The sequence below is a fragment of the Equus caballus genome, chromosome 1 (genome assembly GCF_041296265.1).
Source record: "Equus caballus isolate H_3958 breed thoroughbred chromosome 1, TB-T2T, whole genome shotgun sequence".
Classification (NCBI taxonomy): domain Eukaryota; kingdom Metazoa; phylum Chordata; class Mammalia; order Perissodactyla; family Equidae; genus Equus; species Equus caballus.
In genome coordinates, this window is record NC_091684.1 from 139,410,998 (window position 1) to 139,431,449 (window position 20,452).

General features: G+C 52.1%; 1 protein-coding gene across 14 annotated transcripts in view; it reads left to right on the forward strand.

Moving 5' to 3' along the window:
- MEGF11 (multiple EGF like domains 11) overlaps positions 1-20,452 on the forward strand; it is a 336,757-nt gene that overhangs the window by 120,163 nt on the left and 196,142 nt on the right. For all 14 annotated transcript variants that reach the window (XR_011439787.1, XM_023655041.2, XM_023655033.2 and 11 more), the window contains one exon: positions 3,311-3,411. Coding sequence is in view for 13 of the 14 variants with exons in the window: in XM_023655041.2 (XP_023510809.1) it covers positions 3,311-3,411 (101 nt within the window). In the remaining variant the exon portion in view is untranslated. The remainder of the gene's footprint in view (positions 1-3,310; positions 3,412-20,452) is intronic.

A 20,452-nucleotide genomic window follows, 5' to 3' on the forward strand; every position in this document is an offset into this window, starting at 1 on the left:
TATTTTGGGATTCCCAGTGTATTCATCAAACATGTAGTGATCTTTGCCCTACTTACCTGCAGGGTCCAGTGAGGTCAGGAATGTGAAAATACTTTGAAAAGTGTAGGGGGAAATGGAAAAAAGTGAGCTATTAGATAGAGGAAATGTGACTTTGTTATTTGAGGGGTGAAAGACCGTGGCTGAGGGTAAGTGAGGGAATGAGGGAGAGGCTGCTGGTAGGCCTGTTTCCTAGTTGCTGAGTGTCTGTGTTGGTTCCAGTTTCTTTTGCTTCCTTCTTGTGGGCCTAGTCCCTTTTTGGAGTTTGTGCAGGAATCATGGTGGGTAGCAATGTGGATGGGGAAACTCTCTTAAGCTGAAAAGCCAAAGTCCTGGTTTTCTTTGAGGTTTTGCGAGTAATGTGCTGTGAGACACCGAGCATAGCTATAATAGCTGCTTTGAAATCCTTGACTGCTAATTCTAACATCTAAGTCATCTCAGGGTTGGTCTTCATTGATTGCCTTTTCGCTTATACAGGTAATATTTCTAGTTTTTTTTAAATAAGTCTAGTAATTTCGGATTGCATTCTGGGCATTGAGAATAACAGCAACTGTGGAGACTGAATTCTCTGTTCCTACAGAGAGTATTGATCTGTTGTTTGTTTGTTTTAGCAGCCAGTTAACTTCGTTAAACTCAAATTCCAAACTCTGAAAGTTCAGGATTTTTAGCCTTAGCTGACAGCTTGGAACCTGCCCTCCACACACATAATTCAGGTGCCAGAAGTTCGGGCAGAGATTTTGCAAAGAATATGGGGCTTCCTCTTCATGCCTCTCTCCTTTCTGGGGTTTCCCTTTTCGCTTTCTAGTTGCTGGGTCCACCCTGGACTTGTCCTGTGGTTCTTCAAACACATAAGGATATGTGTCTTCTGTCTGAATTTTAGCCACCTGGAGGATTGTTGCCTGGAGTCTGCCCTTGGGCTCACCTTGCCCAGTGTCATTCCTTTCTTCCCAGTGTCTACTTCCGTCCAGCATCCGCCTTTGTCCTCTCTCTAGTGCCTTCAGGTAGTTGTTTTTTACATGTGTCCCAGATTGTATAGTTATTTGCAGGAGGGTTGATAAATAGGAGCTACTCAGCCATTATTGCATTCCCTTCCTCTAGCCCTTGACTGTGAAATGAGGAGGTGGGAACAAATGCCCTCTTCTGACTTCCCCAATTGTGCCAAGTTAGCTGCCTGTGGCCCTGGTCAGAGGTGGAGGCAGAAATAGGAGTCCTGCTCCCCATGAGCCCTGTCAGGCCCCGCGCCAAAGCCGAGTTTGCTCTGAGGTGTGGCTGTGTTGGGTACTTGGAGGCTGGGGCTGCCGCCCATCACCACTGGGGAAGGATGAGTGAGTGGCTGCTTATTAAAATAGGCTGCATTCCTGAAACGTGAATTATTTTGCTGAATGATTGAGTCACCCTGCAGCTTTCCTGATGACCCAGGGTGTGCATGCTGACAGCCACACCATCAGTCTGCTTTGGAGTGGAATGGCTTGTTTGAACATGGCATCCTTCTCCTGACAGCCACCTGGCCCCTGGCCCCTTCCCTCTCCTGCTTCCACCCCAGTACAAGGAGCAAGCAAGGATGGGAAAGCCGGAAGTGAGGGGGGACACCTCTCCCCTCAGAGGCTTTTATGATGCTGAGACCACCCCTCCACTGGAAGGCTTGGAGATAACCCTGTTTAGTGAGAGGAATGGACTGGATGACCTCTGAGTCAACCCTGAGTCATTCTTCATCTGAGAAGCTTACACACCCCCTGAGATTGCCAGGGGCTGCCTTCCTGGCCGGGGAAGCGGCTTCACTTTGAGGCCGGCTTACCTTCCGTTATGGGCTTTTGACAAAGTGGAATGACCTTAGTTTATGACATGCCCAAATATCACAAATTTCCCCAGAGCCCTGCACTGTCATTTGTCTTTAAGGACGGGGAGGACTGGCCCGGCCGGTGCTGCAGGACGCCCTTCCCAAGTTGGCCTGACCGTCCATGGAAGGCAGGCTGCAGGCATCACCAGGGACCGGCCCCTGCTGCTCTGCCCCCCGGGTAGGGGTCCACAGGGCAGGCTCCCCTGGGGGGGCTGCTGGGGAGGTGAAAGAGCTCTGGCCTCAGGGGTTGAGTCCTAGTTAAACCTTGACCTTGGGAAGTCCCTTCCTCTCTCTGGTCTTTAATGGCCGCTTCAGATCTCCTCCATTTGACCCTATGTGTGAGGAAGGGGCTTTGCCTTCCAAGACCCCATTTCGACTCCCTCTTAAGGACTCAGTCCTCACACCATCCCTTTCCTTTCTCTTACCCCTTCACTATGGCCATCCCGTGAGCCCAGCAAGCCACTGGCTGGGAACTGGCAGGGCAGTAGGTTAAGCCTGGTGGCTTTGAAATTAGAGTGACTTGGGTTTGAATCCTGGCTCTGAAACTTACTAGCTGTGTGACCTCAAGCAAGTCAGTAACTTCTCTGAATCTCAGTTTTCTCATCCATAAAACAAAGGGGGATAGGTACATAAAATAATAATAAAAACTCTAAAATATAAAATGAAATAAAAGGGGCATAATAATGCTACCTGCCTCAGGTGGAGAATGGAATGAGATTATCCTATAAATCTCCCTGGCACAGGGTGAAGTCTCCGCACCCATGTCAGCATAAGAACTGGAACCCAGGTCTCCGACTCCCTGTCCAGAGCTTCTTCTGCTCTCTGACCTTAGTTTCTTCCTCTGCAGAGCCAGAGATCAGTTCTGAGCCTCCCCAGGGATGGCATGCAAAGCCCTTCCCCAGGAGGTGTGATTGTGGTGTGAGGGAGATTAATCCACTCTCTGGGACTGAGTCAGACTCAGCGGGGCCTTTGCTGACTCTGCCTCTCCAAGTGGGTGGACCAGTTCCCAGGGGCCGTCAGCAGTCTGCTTGTTGAGGGGGTGGGGATGGGAACTCTTGGGCCCGACTCTTGTCCAGGTCCCCCCGTGGGCAACTCCAGCCCAGGGTCTGGGGGTTTAAAGGAGAAGCCCCTCCATTACCCTCCACAACGTCACCTGGGAAACTATCTTCTGTTACCCTTCTAAATATCACACTGAAGAGACTGGGGAAAAGCCAGCAGGTGTAACATGAATGCCACCATATCAGTAACACATTCTGCATCACAACAGGCCAGATCCCGCCATTGATTTTTCTCTATTGTGTTCCTTCACATTCAAGCCGCCATGCATTTTAAAGTAATTATTGAATGGCATCCTCGATATAGCTTAACACAAATATCATTCTAACGGGAGTGATTGATTTTCAATACTTTCAAGTGGCTTTCTCCCTTGTGCCTTAGGATCAGTTATAAGACAGCATATCGGCGCGGCCTGCGGACCATGTACCGGCGGAGGTCCCAGTGCTGCCCCGGCTACTACGAGAACGGAGACTTCTGCATACGTATGTAGGGGCTGCTGCTATTCTGGCCTGGTGGGGAGGGGAGGGGAGGGGAGGAGATGTAAAGAGGGGTAGGGCTGTCATCTAGGCCCTGGGCAGCAGGCCTCGGCTAGCCTAGGGCTCCAAAAGTCCCTGCCCGCTGCCAGCTCTGAGGGGATAAAGAGTCTGGTGCAAACACATTAGCACAGATTTGTCCATCAGATCAACCTCCTAAGAGGGGGATGGAAGCAGGTCAGTTCTAGGCTTTGCTGGCGTCAGGAGAGAAGGGGGTGCTCTGAGGAGCAATGGGGAAGAAGTGTTGAGAGTCTGGCACAGAGCTGAGGTGCTCAAGGAGGCTTTGTTGGATGGAAGGAGAGGTGAATGGATAAATGATGGAGAAATGGGTGGATGGATGGAAGAGAGGAAGGAAGGAAGGCTGGGTCATTGGAGGACAAGATCATAGTACCATGGAGGATGGCAAGAGCAAGACAGATCACAAGGGACCAGTTCCAGGAAGTAGGAGGATTTCCAAAAGGGGTTGGGAGACACTGAAGAAAAGGTGAATGCGTGAAGGATACATGTTACTTCTTTCCCTGTTTGTCTGCCGTGGCTCAGAAAACTGAAGCCTTAGTGTCCCCAGAGAGACAAGGGCTAAGTTGCTGGCAGCTGCCGGCCCTCTGGGTGGGAGGCAGTGTAGTGCAGTGGGAGGCAGTGTAGTGTAGTGGGAGACACCCAGGAACCTGCAGATCTGGGTTCTGGTCCCGGCTTCCCAGACATGCTTTGGGCAAGTCACTTAACTTCTCTGGGAGAATGAGCATAGACCTGTAGAGTCTAATGGACTCTTTCCCCACTCACCTCTGACCAGTGGGATGGGGTCAGCATGGGACTTTCCAGAGGGCATGAGAGGGTTCCCTCAACTGCAGGAGAGGGTCAGAGAAGCTGGGAGCCCCTGTGTAATGACTGAGAGGAGAAGCCACCCCCAAGGACTGCCTCTTCATTCGGAGAGTGATTTTCCTTGTTAGTATTCTCCTTGCCGTTCAGGTGGGTAGAGCGAGCTAGCACCAGAGAGAGAATCTGGGCAGAGTGGGCGTGTTGATGTTGGGAATGAAATGACAATTTTCCCTACTGATGTTACATCTCCCCTAATGCTGGAGAAACTCGATTCTAATTGCATTATAGGAGGGAATGAAAAATGCTCCTGCAAATGGGTTCAATAGTGATGGGTTTGCAGGAAAAATACAAAGATATTTACCCATGGCAAACCCCAAAAGGCTGTTTCTCAGGAGCAGGGCGGAGGGCAAGGCCTTGGTCAGTGCCTCACCTGGGATGGGGTTACCATGGGGACCTGAGTATAGAAGCGATGTCAGGACCAAGGCTTAACTTCTGCTGCTCTGTCTTCTTGGAGGGGAGTGAGAGTAAGGCCAGGGGTGGGACATGGGACTCATAAAGCTTGAGCAGGATGGATGTGAGTGGCCCTTCGGAGCTCAGGGCACAGTGATGGACTCAGGGAAATTATAAAGGGAGTTCGGACGTCAGCCTGGGGCTCCAGGAATGGATGAGCACGTTTGCTTTCTAATTTCCATTAGTGGGTGTTGGTAAAGCTCTTGGAAAATGAAGAGCAGGGCAGAAGCGCTGAGTGTCCTGATTGTGCGGGCTCCATGTTGCTGACTGGAAAGGGCAGCTTATCACCTCCCACCTACTCCTTATGTAACAGCCAGGTACTACCTGCTGAGCTGGTGGCCACGGCCCAGGCCATCTCCAGGAAGCCAAGCTAGAAAAGCCACTTTCAGGACTGAAGCCTTTTTCTAGGAGGGGACAGAAGGGCAGCGGGATGGGGCATTGTGGCATGCTGGGTGTGGTAGTGATGACACAGAGGGGCAAGAGTCATACAGGCCTGGGTTTGAATCTCAGCTCTGCCACCCCACCTTCCTCCTCTTTATCATCATCATCATCATCATCTTCAGCGTACACACCCCACACCAGGCACTGTTCTGATCACTTTACATACATCCATGCAACAACTCCTCACAACAGACCTATGAGGTAGGTACCCTTATTTCTCCCATTTTACAGATGGGAAAACTGAGTCACTGAGCGACTGAGGAACTTGACCGAGATCACACAGCTAGAAAGTGGTAGAGCTGGGATTTGAACCCAGACTACCTGGCTCAGAGTCTGCTCTGAACCACTTGGATCAGCTGCTTCTCTTCAGGAGCCTAGATAAGACGTCACCTCGCCAAACCTCAGTTTCCACTCATGTAAAATGGGGAGTGTAATATCTACACCACCAGGCACAGGGCAGAGACTTCATAAATGCCAGGTCCCTACTCCATGGCTTTGGGTCTTGACATATTTTCAGTCTTGACTTTTGTTTTAATTTCTCAGAGCTCCATGGACCCGTTCCCTGAGAAAATGCACACTATATATGTAAACTTATACATCCACACAGCCCTTTGCATGCAATTTCAGTGGGTTCATGGATTCCTTTACAGTGTCTCTAGGATCCATGGTAAATAGTTTCTGCCATATACTCATGTTTATCCATTCGACTTATACTTGTTGCTTCCTATTATGCAAATGTGGGGGCTACATAGATGCGGATGAGAAATGGCTGCTGCCTCAAGGAGCTTGCAGCCTAGTGGAAGGAGGTGGTCTGGTACACAAATATGCGCCACGAGTGTTACAGATGCTTTGACAGGCATTCTTATAAAGTAGGCAGGAGTAAAGAGAGGAGAGGCTGTCTTTTTGGCCACGCCCACTTACCGAGTGTTAATGAGAAATAGCTACAGGCTGAAGAGCGAAGAGGGAGTCCTCGATGGATGTTTCAGCCCAGTGATGCAGTTATTACCCGCCTACTGCGGCCCACCCACAGTGCTGTGCTGCCCTCGAGGGACCTCTAGTCTTGTTGGGAAGGCAAGACTGACACGCAGGAAAATCCTCAGATAACGGCCCAGACAGGAATGTGAGACAGACTACACAGGGACTGGACAGGCTCAAGCAGGAGAGAATGCCGTGACCTGCCATCCCTCGGGAGGCCTCGTGGGGGTTTGGGCTTGATAGAAGGGCATCTTTAGCGGGGGGTGGGAGAGGGAACCCCATCAGGAAAGACATGGAGGTGGGCCTGAGCGTGGTGGGGGGGTGCAGAGGCTGCCTGACCGCAGTGGGAGGATCTAGGCTGGGAGATGGGGTGCTGAGGCTGGCTGGGTGAGGCAGGTATTAATTTCCCTGGGCAGCTGTTAGCAAACACCACAGCCTGAGCGGCTTAAACAACAGGATTTTATTGTCTCTCCGTTCTGGAGGCCGGAAGTCCAAAATCAAGGTGTCGGCAGGGTTGGTTGGTTCCTTCAAAGAGCTGTGACAGAAGATCTGTTCCAGCCCTCCCTCCTTGCTTCTGGTGGTTCCCTGGCTTGTGGCAGCGTGACTGCGTCCTTCACATGGCATTCTCCCTGTATGTGTGTCGGTCTCCAAATTTTCCCTTTTTAAAAGGACACCTGTCCTACTGGATCAGGGCCCAGCCTATTGACCCATTTTAACTTGATTACTGCTGTAAGACCCTATCTCCAGATGAGGTCTCCTTCTGTGGGACTGGGGCTGAGTTGGGACTTCAACGCAGGAATTTTAGAAGGACACAATTCAACCCATGGCTGGGGGGTGTCAGCCATTACCAGTACTCTCTTGTTCCTGCTTATTGTGAGGGAGGAGAGGGAGGGGGCACCAGCCAGCCCCCCACAGGCTTTGTCACTTGTCTGTGAGAGAATGGAGACCCTAGGGTTGGGGAACTTGTGAGAGGGAGAAGGTTGTGCCCAGGGAGCTGGGTGCCAGAGAAGCTGTAAGCCTGGGAGCATTCGGAAGCTGATGGCCTGCAGTCTTCCCTCCCCACCTGGGAGGCCAGAGAACCTGCAAGTTCACCAGAAGCTGCGAGGAACCCACCTGATGCCGAGAGTGCTCAGGACCTGCACTAGAACTTGCTACAACACACACTCCTTGTTCCCAGCCTCAGTCTGGGTTTCAGAAGATTTGGGGTGGGGCTGGAGAATTTGCATTTCTAGCAAGTTCCCAGAAGATGCTCATGCTGCTGGAATGGGAGCCACACTTTGAAATCACTGGTCTTTGTTATCCCAGGGCCTGGTTGCTGTGCTGACCACAGCCTCCCAGTAAATTGCAAGGAGCCCAGGAGGTTGCTTAACAGGTGCATCTGCTTGGTATTCAGGGCTTCTGATGGGCAACAGAGAATAGCCAGCAAGGAGAGGGAATTTCTCTGTACAACGCCCCGTCTCCCATTTCCTGTTGGCAGAATTTCCCCCATGGGGAGGTGACTCCCCCAAACTTCCAGGTGGTGTCCTCTAGCCCTCATAGGGACTGCTTGGAATGCCAGAGCACGCATCCTGCAGTGTGGCTTTCATCCAGATCCAGAAGTGGCGGCATTAGCCAGAAGCTCAGGTCTGTGGCTGATGGGCCCAGCTGGGCTGTGGCCTGGAGGGCGCCCAGCTTACTTGAGCATCTAGTCAGGTCGGCTTCAGAAGAGGGACTGATGCGGCCCAGTGGGGTCAGTCTGCATGGGGGTGGCCAAGGGGGAGCCAGCGGCTGAAGGTCTGGGAGACGGGCTGCACGGAAGGAACCTGAGGCGTGCGTAAGATTTGGCTCCAGTGAAACGCCTCTCACCCTTTCTGGGATTTAGGTATTTCCGTTTTATTATTGCACTTGTTTCACACAGTTGATTACTTGAGTTTAAATTTGACTCCTATGTTTACTGATTTCTTTGCTCCTCATCTCTTCTTGAGTCTCACTTCTTCCTTCTCAGTTCGGCTTCATTCTCCTTGAAGGGTCTTTTTGAGTAATTCTTTCCGGGAAGGTCTACGAGGGGTCGACTCGTATGTTTGCTTGTCTGAAAATGCCTTATTTTTCCCTCACTCTTGAAAGATGCTTTGGTTGCCTGTGAGATTCTAGGTCCTCAGTCCTGTTCTTCGGCAGTTCGAGGATGCTTTCCGTGGCGTTCTGGACTTTGTCAGTGCCGTGCTCTGCGGTGTCCCTAGGACGTCTGGATGTGGATTATTTTTATTCATACTGTTTGCTCCTTAGAGGTGTACATCTTCTTCAAGCTAAGGATTCATGTCCTTTATCAGTTCTGGAAGATTCTCAGCCACATCTCTTCAAAGATCTCCTTACCTTCATTCTCTCAGTTCTCTCCGATTGGAGCTCCAAAATGCTGGACTCTCTCCTTCCATCCTCTCTCTCCTGGGCTCTCATTTTTCATCTCTTTATCTCCCTGTGCTGTATCTTGGACATTTTCCTCAGATCCATTTTTCAAATCCTTTAGCTCTGCTAATTAACCTGTCTGTTGAGGTCTTAATTTCAATGACTACATGTTTCAGTTCTAGGCGTTCTATTGGTTCTTTTTCAGATCTGCTTGTTTTTTTCTGTAGTGTCTTATTCTCTCATTATGAATTCTAATCCTTCTGTTATTGCTTTAATTATTTTAAACATATTTCTTTTACGGTCTCTTCCGGATGGTTCTCTAGTGCTCTTAGTTCTATTAGCCCAAGTGCCTAGAGCATCAATACTGTTTGTGGAAACTGCGCATTCTCCCTTATGGAGGGTTGTTTCCTTGTACAGGTCCTAATTTCTTTTCCTTTTTTCTGTTTTTTGTTTTTTGTTTTTTTTGCCAAAATAGCCTTTTTTCCCCTCCCGCATGCACTGAGTTGTGCAAGAGCCATACACACTAGTTTGCATTTTCTTATTAGGCACACTAACGGTTTTTGCTGGCTCAGGACCAGTCTTTGCATTGCTGACTTGGTTTGGGACTCCATGCTGCATGTGGTGAAGGCTCACGGTTTTTTCCCCCATTTTTTAAAAAAATTGATGTGAAATTCACATAACAATATTAAACATTTTGAAGTGTACAATTCAGTGGCATTTAGTGCGTTCACAGTGTTGTACAACCATCACCTCTATCTACTTCTAAAACATTCTCCTCGCCCCTAAAGGAGACCTCGTACCCGTTAATCAGTCATTCCCCTTTCCCCCCTCCTGGTTTTTTGTTTCTTGTGGGAGACATTTTCCCTTATCCAGAATCCCTTGTTTTTTCCCTAGGCTAGGGGGCAGCATTTTCAAGTTTACCCTACGTGGACCAGCAATTCCCAAGGCCAAGTCTGCCCCCGGGGGTGTGAAACCCCAGGCTCCCAGCCTGGGCGGGGCTAGGGCCACAGCTAGCCATGGCGCATGGGTCCTGGGCCCCCTCAGCTTCAGCATCTGACCCTCTGCAGCTCCTATAAACCCCCACCCTTTTTCTCACACATGGGGATTTACCTTTCCTTAGTGCTCAGCTACATATTTAAAAAATATTTCTGTTATATTTTGGGGGCATTTTTGTAGGAGAAGGGGCCTGCGTTAGCACTTTCTGCCGTGTCACTGGACTGGCCCCTGTTTTATAGTGAGTGGTGGAGTGGGGGGCTTTATAACCAGAGCCTCTGAGGTTTAATTCAGTGCTCTCTTGGACTGATTGCTGACTTCCAACACCAGTGTAACATCTGGTGGTTTACCCCTGCTCTTCCTGATACAATGTATCCCTTGCTCTCCACAGACTGGAGAAGTGAGTGTTATTATTACCGCCTCTGCACAGTAGAGGAAGTGAAGCTGGGTGAGGCCAAGTGACTTGTCAGCGTGGATCGGCGCAGCCCAGGGATTGAGATGGGGGCTACTTCCAGTCCTGTACTTTCCCCTCCTACAGTGGGTTTTCTCTCAGCAGGAGGGACCCATGGCCAGAAGAGAGAAGTGGGGTCGGACAGAGGGCAAGTGAAGAGCACGTAGGGAGAGGAAGGGACTGGAGACAAACTGGTTTGATTTCAAAATGTGGCTAAGGTGGGTCCTGAGAGGTGCCGGGATTAAGGTGGTGGGTGGGGATGCTGTGCGTGTGAGTGTGTGTGAACAGAGCTGTGGGTCCTGTCTGCAACTCGGCCTCTCCACACGGCTACTAGGTAAACGAATTCCCACCTGGCCCTCTAGGAGGCTCCCCGGGAACCCTGCTGACTGCCATCCCCAGAAACAGCGTGGATGCTGCTCCCCTGGGTCACAAACACCTGCTGAGCTTCACTGCCCAGAGCAACATCCATCCTTCCATCTGTCCATCCATCCATCAACATTTATTAGGTACCTTAGCCTTGAAGGTACTGCTGAGTCCTGGGGATACACAAATGAATGAGAAACATGTGGTATAGTGGGAAAAAATGTTTATACAGTCATGCATCGCTTAACAACAGGGATAGTTCCGAGAAATGCATCGTTAGGCAGTTTTGTCATTGTGTGAACATCACAGAGTGCACTTACACAAGCCTAGAAGGTACAGCTTACTACATACCTAGGCTACATGGTGCTAATCGTAGGGGACCACCGTTGTATATGTGGTGTGTCATTGACCAAAATGTCATTAATGTGGTGTATGACTGTGTGTGTGTAAGTGTATATTATATATATATATGTATATGTATACACATATAGACAATCTCTTGAGGTCACTGAAGAGTTTAAGCAGCCAGTGCCGTGCTCACAGTGGTGTTAGGACTGTGCTCTGGGGGCAGCAGCATGCAGGACTGTTGAAGGGCTGAAGGACAACTTAGGAGGGGTGTGCAGGGATGGGTGAGGCGTGGATGACCGTGCTCAGGCACCTGGGCTGGGGGAACACCAGAGATCGGGGGTCTGGCCGGCAGCGTTTTGCTGGGCTAGCCCTAAACCTTCCTGCTGGGCCTCACCCGCAGCGAGTGCCAGCAGGGTCCTGTGTGCTGACGCAGCCACGGAAGGATCCAGGAGCCGCTTGATTGCCAGCTGCAGCTGTAATTAAGCCTCTGCCATCCGGGCTGGGCAGCCTCAGAGGGGAAGCCTTTATTAGAGTCAGAGCAGTCGGGCACTTATGCAAGTCCCCATCCTGGGTGTCCTGGGCCAGGTAAAGCCTAAGAAGTAGCTCCCCCAGCCTAGCCCCCCCTTTCTCTGTGGAAGCCTCCATCTTCTGAACTCCCTCGGCGTCTGGAGTACCACCTCTGGTTCTGGTCCTGGCTGGCTGTTTGCTGCTTCTCTGACCTTCTTGCTGTGCCGCAGGTCCCATGTGGCCTGGCACCAGCCAACCCTGACCCACCTCCTCCCACTCCCTCCGTCTCCTGTGCTAGCCCCCTTCCCACCCCAGCACACGGGAAACCTTGGGTGCTGTTCCCTCTGCCGAATGCTTTCCCCCCCGGATCTCCATGTGGCTCACTCCCTTATTTCACTTAGTCTCTTCTCGAACGTCATATTAGCAGTCTTTCCGGACCGTGCTATCGGAAACAGCAGTCCCCTCCCTGGCGTCTTTCTGTACCCCCTTATCCTGTTTTTATTGATTAGCGCAATCACTGCCTGACACAGAGGTGTATAGAAGTACGCAGACATCGAGCACTGTGTGCTCGACAGGGCCAAGGGACTTGGATCTGTTCCTAGCTGGTTCCTCGACTCCTAGACCAGCACCTGGTGTCTAGGAGGTGTTCAGTAAATGATGAATGATGACTGAACAACACAGGAATCGTAAGCTCCTGAGGGCAGGGGCACCCTTTTAAAAACACGTCGTTGTGTGGTCTGCAGCGGCTCACAATGTGCCGGGCACACAGGGGCTCGGAAAATACTGAGGGATCAGCTTCCACCAATCCCTTTCAATTCCACTTCCAACTGCCACCCCTCCATATTTTTGGACTCTTCCCTCCCGTGCCCCGCCCTGCCACTTATTGCAAATGCTGTACCCAGGCTCCTCCATGCTGAGACCCACCACTTTGTGTCTCGCTTCCCCAGGGTCCCATTGCTGATCCTCTGTGCGCCACCCAGTCACCTGAATTCTCCACAGTCTCTCGGGGCCTTCGTACAGGCTGCCCCTGCTTCCTAGAACCCCTGGTCCTGCTTTCCCCAGCTTCTGTCTAGTGGCTCTTAGAGACTCAGTGCAAAGCTGCATGGTCTCTGGGAAGCCCCACCCAATGCCTCCCTCTCCCCTCCCAGTGCTCACCTCAGCCCCTTTCACCTCCACCTGCCCTGACCATTCTCAGCTTATTTATTCTCTCCCTGGACGTGAGCTCCTTGAGAGCCGAGGCTGCGGGACCTCTCTGTATCCCTAGCCCCCAGCACAGAGCCCAGCAGGGACACATGCTTTGTGCAGCCTTGATGACTAGAAGAAGGACACTTGGGCTGGCTTTTCCTGGGGACCCTCAAAGGACACCCAAAGGAGTGGTCTCTGGGCAGGGCTCTGAGACCCCAGAGTGGAGGGTTGCCTGCTCAGATAGGGTCCTCGCCCCCTTGGGTTCCCAGAGCTGCTCCCAGAGTTCTGGTGTTTGTAGCCGGTGTCCCACTTGTGTGAAGAGTCTGGGGACCCTGCTCTGAGGCTCGGTGGGGACTGAGCCCACTGTCCCAGTACCCAGCAGGCTAACCCTCTGGGTCGGAGGTGAGCTTCCAGAACACGGGCAGACGGTGAAATTCCTCGTACAATGCCTCCTGGTTTGTCGAGCTCCTCCTTCCCTCCTGGCTCCTGGCCTTTGTAGCAGAGACATTTCAAAAAATGGCCATTAACAGGGTTTGTGGACGATGGACATGCCAGTCCTCAGGGCTCCTCTGATGCTGCTCATTGACTAAGAGAAGCCAAGCGGCTTCAGTGAGACTCCGAGCTGCCCTCTGCCTCCCAACGGCATCCAGTACTCTTGTCTTTGAAGAGCCTTGATCAGCTGCCCAGCAAGTTGGGGAGGGGAAGACTGGCTGGGAGCACTGAGCCCCCTTCATACCATGCTGGCCGGGCTGTGGCCGAGACTCACTGAGGCCCCAAGAGCCTGGTCCCGTCACCTTGTTGCAGGCACACATCCCACTGTCCCATCTCATCTATACCTGGGCGTAAGAATGAGAATTTTTTTTTTTTTATTGAGTTAATTATAGGTTACAATCTTGTGAAATTTCAGTTGACATTAATGTTTGTCAGTCATGTTGTAGGTGCACCACTTCACCCTTTGTGCCCACCCCCCACCCCACCTTTCCCCTGGTATCCACTAAACTGTTCTTAGTCCGTAATTTTAAATTCCAAGAATGAGAATATTTAACTACAGGTATGGTACTCCTACCAATAGGTTAGAAGGGAATGGGGTCCTGGAGGCCACTTGTGGTGCCTGTAGGTGCTGGATTATGGGAAGGTGGGGGGCTGGGAGAGGGAAAGGGGTGGCAACCACCTACCCACCAGAGCAGAAGTATTTTAATATTTTCATATTCAGTGCCTTTCTGCCCAGGCTAAGTCTTGGCCTGAACTGGGGTGCCTGGTCTCATCTTCCCCTGGAGATGTGGTGTGTCTGGGCCTCTGAGGAATGGTGTCCCAGCTGGAGCATCTGGCTGCATGTATGCGTGTGTGCGTGTGGCCTCGTGAGTCTGCACGTTTGGACGTGGCTCCCAACCATGAGAGGGACGTCTGTGCGGCATGTACCGGACAATGAAAGGTCAAGCTCACAGACCCTAGGACCAGCCTGCTGCCTCCTCCTGTGTGGCTGTCGCTCCTCTGTGCCTCAGTTTACTCAGTTGTAAAGTAGCAACAGTACCTTCCCCATGGATTGTTGTGAGGAATTAGTAAGTGCATGTATGTAAACCACACGCATGGTAAGTGCGGTGGATGTGTTAGCTCTTATTAGTGTGTGTGCACAGGTATATTCATGAGTGTTAGGTTTCTCTGTGTGCGAAGAGCTCCCCCTCTTACATGTCATGTGCACACACGTGTTCTGTGCATATACTGGCTGTATGTGCATGTTGCGTATCTGCCAGTGAAAAAGGCCCCAGAACCCGCTTGTGAGTTTCGAGAGTTTGTGTGCTCACGTCCCCTCGGTTCTCCTGAGAGTCAGCTTCCCCGTCATCCTTTCCCACTTTGCTTTCTCTTTCTCTTTTTCAAGCAGCCAGTGGTGCCGAATTGTCACCAAGGGAGCCAGAATCACATCTTTGCTCTGCATGGGGTGGGAAGGGGGAGCCACATGACACCATCAATCTCGTTCTTGGGGTGGAGGCAGACCTGGAACCAAGGGCGAAAGCCAGAGAGGCCTCCTCCTGCCCCCGGCCAGTCAAAGAACTGCCCTGCTGGCCACCTTTACCCCAGGCTGAGCTGGACTGGAAGGAAAGGGAAAGTCCCAAATCTGGGACCCAGGGGAGCCCCAACTTCAAGGCAGCCCCCATCCCTTTGGTCGTCCAGGTGGAAGGACCAAAGCCTTGGCCTCTGTTTATCCACGAGTTTCCATCCCCAGACAGACTGCGGAGGCCTGACAGTCAGTCAGCAGCCGTTGTGATTTAAAGGATGCTGTTTGTTTGCTCAGCTAAGCTTTTGGCAAGGTAAACGCATAAGCTGCAGAAAATCTCTTTGAAACAGCTGCAGGGCTCGAACGCCCTTCAGTCCTCCATAAAGGATTCTCAAAATTATATGGACTAGATTAGTATCTCTATTACATAAAACCATTGCAGTGCCTGCTCAGGGTTTTGAGAATAAAGTTACTGGCCAGACCTTTTGTCGCTCTGCCCCGCCAGCGCACGGTAATTGAAGATTTCCCTTTAAAAGTGTGTCAGGTGGAAAGAGCTCCTAATTTACTAAGTGGAGGGGCCTTTGTTAGGGAGACTGATGCTTTGTTCTGCCTGTCCCTTTTAATCTTGTTTTTGCACAATAGACTTACATAAAGCACTATCGGAAGATTTGATGCTAGAGAGGCAGGAGGGGAGAGGCAGGCCTCGCAGAAGGAGGCCAGGCAGGGTCTCCATTCCCTCTTCTATCTGCCTTTCTCTTCCTCCTCCTCTTGCTTTTCCCTTCCCTCTTCTCGGCTCCTACCTCCCATGGGGCAGGTACAAGCCCTGGGACAAACAGTGTGGCTCCCTGGCAGTGGCTGCCCCTGTCTTTTCTCTAATCAGAGCACACCCTCCTCTTTTTTAATTGCCTCTCTGCATGGAAACCCCAGAGGCAAGATCCAAGTTTGGGGCTACATTCTCTGCTGGTTGCCGGATTTGAGTCTAGCTGAGGTCTTCAGCCCCAAAGTCAAGTGCCATCTGGTGCTTGATGGGCCGGTTTTGGTTGGAGGGCCTCCACCATCCCGGGGCGCTAAGCAGCATTTGTTGTCTGAGAGTCCCCCCGACGCTGCCTTCTGACTCTGAGGAGGTCACCGAACCCTGACTGAGAGGACTTGGGTTTTTCCTCCAGCAGGGAGCCACGCCCTAGGGGCCTGAGGCCACCGTGGTGCTGTCAGATGTGAGCCCTGACCTGGCTTTCAGTGATGGAGTTCTCATTACCTGCGTGGCCATCATCTTGCTGTGCAGCTGGGCACAGGATCCCACCTCTCTGGGCCTTAGCTTCCTCATCTGTAATGTCAGAGGACCTGTCAGCGCTGAACTTTGATGAAACATGAGTTCCGATTATGGGGACTGTGGGGCAGAGGTTTTTCTCATTTTGCCGTCCATGGGCAAAGTTAACATGAGACCCAAAACCAATGGAATAGTTGAGAATGGAAACATGCGGTTGCAGTTCTCAGTGAAATGAATTGCAGGGACAGCCAGACAGAGGCGATTTGGTTGGCAAAGAATCATGAAACGGTCATGGAGATCTCTGGACATGCTGTCTGGTTGGTTTCAAGGTGGTGGACATACACGTCTCTGGGATTATCCTGACAAGTTTCATGTGGGCGAGAGGTCCATAGCTTCCCAAGGGCAGGACCTTCCTGGCCCGCGTCCCCAAAGGGGCTGGCACAGGCCTCTGCAGACCCTCCTCGAGACTTAGCTCCTTGTGGGGGTGGGGCGAGGGGAAGGAGGAGCTGATGGTGACTCCAGATGAGGCAGAGAAGCTCGATGGGGCACAGCAAGGCCGTCTGGGACACACCTCCCCTGGACGACATTCACCTTCACAAAGAGCGGGACTAAGGGAGGAGCTCACGTTTTTGGGGTCAGGCCTTCACATATCTTAGCTCATTTTATTCTCAAGATGACTTTCCAGGAACTCTTCCTCTCCGTACACGTGTAAAAGTGAGACTTGGAGGAGGGCAATGCTTTGCCCAAGGGCCCCCGCCAGGAAGTGGTGGAGCGGGCCTTCCAGTGCCCTGACGAGGGAGCCGGGGCTGAGACATCCACAGGAACCTTAGGTCTAACAGAATGGGGCCCACGCCTGGCTGCGGTCTCCTTGTCGTTCGTGCTCAGGCTCTGTGCAGTACACGCCCAGCTCTGGCTTGGGGTTGGGAGGCTGGGCTGCAGCCCTCCTTTGCACTTTAACGAGCTGAGTGACTCAGACATGGCATTCCCCTCTTGGAGCTTTTCTTGTCTATAAAAAAGAGCATCAGCCGTGTCCTACCAGACAATGTGATGGGGCTTCGTAATCACCAGCCCCTGCCGACACCCACCTCCCCCATCTGGCAGTAGAAATAACCATCCTCTTCTCCTTCTCCTGCGCCTCCTCTCTTCCTCCTCCTCCTGCTGCTGCTTTATCATCGTCATAGCTAACACTTATACAGCACAAACTATATGCTAGGCCTCATTTCTGTGTTAAACCATTTAGTCCTCACAACACCACTATAAAGTAGGTACTATTAACGTTCTCATTTTATACATGGGGGAAATGGAGGCACAGAATGGTTACATACCTTGCCCAAGGCCACACAGCAATGAAGTGATACAGTAGGAAGTCAACCCCAGGCATCTGGTGTCAGTTTCATGCTCATAACCATTCTGTTACAGCCAGTGGCCTGTAGGCTCAGCTGCTGCAAGGCTACATTCAGCAGCTTCTAGGTCTGGTATCTCTGGAGGTTGAGGGTCATTTTTAGCTGATAGGGTGTTAACTGCAGTTGCCTGTCTGACCCCTGCAGCATGATGTCACTCCACCCCTCAACCTGGCCATCTGTCCTGCTCAGTTCCCATTTCCTGCTGGGGTGAAGCCTGGTCTGAGGAACTCTGCTATTTGTCCTCTCTGTGCCTCACTTTCCTCATCTGTGTAATGGGGATGATAACAGTACCTTCCACGTAGGCCTGTGAGGATTAGGTGAGCGCATTCGTGTAAAATGCTTGGAACCGTGCCTGGCACACAGTAAGTGCCTAATAAGCATCAGATCTTCTTGTACAGAATGGTGGCATAAGGCAGAGAGAGCTTCCCCACGGAGCCGAGGGCAGAAGGACCCAGTTTTCAGATGTGGGAAGGAGCCCTGCGTGTGTCAGTGCAGGGTTGGGGTGGGGCACACAGGCCCCCTCCCCTGACTTCCTCAAGAAAACGTTTGAAACTGTCAGAAGAGAAAATAAATATTCCTGAGCTCCTGGTGTGCATCCCAGAAATGAGGCGGATCTGTTGAGTGTGCAGGACAGCAGCTCTTGTAAACGACGAGGCGCCAGTCACGGCTCTGCTGGTTCCAGGACAGTGTGCAGACTGCAGCATTTCTGCCCAGACCGTGAAGACAGACAGTCTCCATCTGCATCCTCAGGGCCCCGGGGTTCAGCCTGCAGGTGTCCCAAGGGAGAAACAATGATTTGAACCCCAGAAGAGGTCCCCTAGAAAGGGGTCAGGGGACCCAGCCTGCTGGTGACAGGAAGCGTCTCTGCCAGCCGTGCTCTTTATTTTCCACTGAGAAGGTCAGTGTGTTCCTAAATCACAAGCTAGTCTTAAAGGTCTTTCTTAATAACTTTACAACTCAAACGGTGAGAAGGTGTGCGTGAGATTCATCTGTCTCCATCTGAGCTGAAACAAGCCTCTGTCAAAGGGTGGGCAGTACGACCTCTGCAGGTCCCTTCCAGCCCGGAATTCCAGGGCACCTCTAAGTGGGGTGAGGGCTCGCCCTGCCCGGCACAGACGAACGGCGAGCTGATTTCTGGACGGCTTCTCTCTCTCAGTCTGTGACGGAAGACACTCCCTTGAGAAGTAGGCAAGGCAGCCATGCCTCGCCCACCTGTATTTACCTTGACGGAGCTTTAAAACACGGCTCTGACATGTGTACAAACCACACATGAGCCTCAGCTGGAGGTCTTAATTACCTGCGGAGAAGAAGAGCTGGTTCTAAGATCTGAGAAGCTGCCTGTGGAAAATGGTTCCATTCGCAGGGCAGGGTGCAGAGCAGAGGGAGCCAGATGGCCCAGTGGTGGAACAGCTGTCTCTCGAGAAGGAACAATTCGGGAGCTTCCACCATCTGGGTGAATTACGAGACTTGCAATTTTCATGCATATGTTGCGGCAACCCACCAACACAGCAGTCAAGCGGGTGGATGATGGAGAGAGATGGAACGTCCCTGTGCTCTGTGCCCTGGCCCGCTGCACAGCCATCCATTCCCAGAAACCCTGACTCAGCGGCCTCCTCCTTGCCAGGCTGCCCTGCCAGGACCTGCCTCTGAGGTCCGGTGGGACGTTGCCCTGCCCGTTCCCCTGGGATCCCTACTGCCACCACTGGGCAGATAGGCCTTTGACTTCTTCCAGAAAATATACACATCATTCCTCTAACTGTGGCTGCTGCGTGCATCCTTGGCAGGGCTGGGAAAATCTAGTTGAAGAGTGCTTAGTGGTTTGGGGCTGTTATATTTTCTCTGCTCTATGATCCGTGTTAGGTTAAAAGGGCCAGAGCTGCTTTTCCTTCCCACAGAAGATAACTCAACCTGGACAGCCTCCCTCTGGGAGAATTAAAGGTGATGAGGAACTTCTGGTTGGCTGGAATCGTTAATATCCTTTCCCTAAAGTGGCTCTCTCCCATCCGCAGCTGGTTGGAGTGATGAATATATTCCAGTGTGTTCTCATTCCAAGTGACAGCTCTTTTCCTTTGCACGTGCTGCATATCCGGGGTGGGGGAGGAGGGCAGAAGGAGAATCACGTGGTGGGGCCCACGGTGTGCCCGCACCAGGATGGGTGCTCCTCTGATCTGCCAGCAGTCCTTCGCGGTAGGTTGTGTTATTGCCGGTTCACGGATGAGGAAGCAGAAGCACAGAGAGGTCAAGTAACTGGCCAGAGGTCCTGTCTGACTCCAAAGCCAAGGATCTTCCCTGGAGACTGGCCAGACCTGGGCAGAGGCAGGTCCCCCCACGGGGAGGCAGCCGAGGGTGTGCACCTTAGGAAAGAGGCATTGCGCACATTGCTGTGGCGCAGGGCCTCGCGATCTTTCTCCCACCAACAAGTCAGGGATTGTCACGTGAGAGAGTCTCCTGCATGATTTTCTGGTCTCCAGCAGGTTCCTACTAACATGGGGCTCTGTTCCGCAAGGAGGTAATGTGTTAGTCTCCAAGCTCCCCAGGATGGAGGGAGGCCGATGCAGGCGAGAGGGGAGGGGAGACCGGGGCGGAGGACACTGCCTTCTCCCCTTGAAGACTTGATGCGAAGCCAGCTCTGCCCCATCCTGATCACCCCACGCCTCTTGATAGGATACCCCAACTTAGGTCTCCCAAACCGAGACACACAGCTGATCTCAGCTGGGTGGCCTTAGGTCAAGATTGCCTGAGTCCATTGCCAGGGAGTCCTAGCAGGACGGGAGCATGGGCTGTGGCCCCCTCCGTGGGCAGGGGACACAGCTTTAAGGCCCCATCTCTACAGCCAGAAGAAAGTGCTCTCCTCAGAAGCCCAGGGCAAGCTCTGGGTGCTCTGCCGTTTTACCTGCTGTGCTCTGTGTCACATTATGTCACTGTTACCTGTTCTCCTTCCTTGATCCCCTTGGGGAAGTTGCCCTGAAGGCCCCTAAGGCGGGGTTTGGGTCTGAATGTCTCTGTCTCCTTGGGGCTAACAGGCAGTTAGCAGGGTTTCTTGACCATTTCAATGTCTGCCAGGAGGGTACTTTGGGGAAGTCAAACCAGCCCCTCCCAAAAGAGGCTGGAGGCCTTCCTCATTAATCTCCAGTAGCAGAAGGGCTGATCCTGGCTCTTAGGGGGCATTTTCTTTTGGTTTCCCCTCCCTGCAGACAGGAAGACCTGGCCCTGGGAGTTGGTGAGCTGATCCAAGCCCAGCGGGCTTTGTGCTGGAGCTGGTGTGGCAGTGACCTCTGACCGGTAAAGCTGAGGCCGGAAAGAACTTCTTTCCTGCTTGGCTTCCCCTTCTCCCACCCGCACTTCTTCCTCCTTCAGGA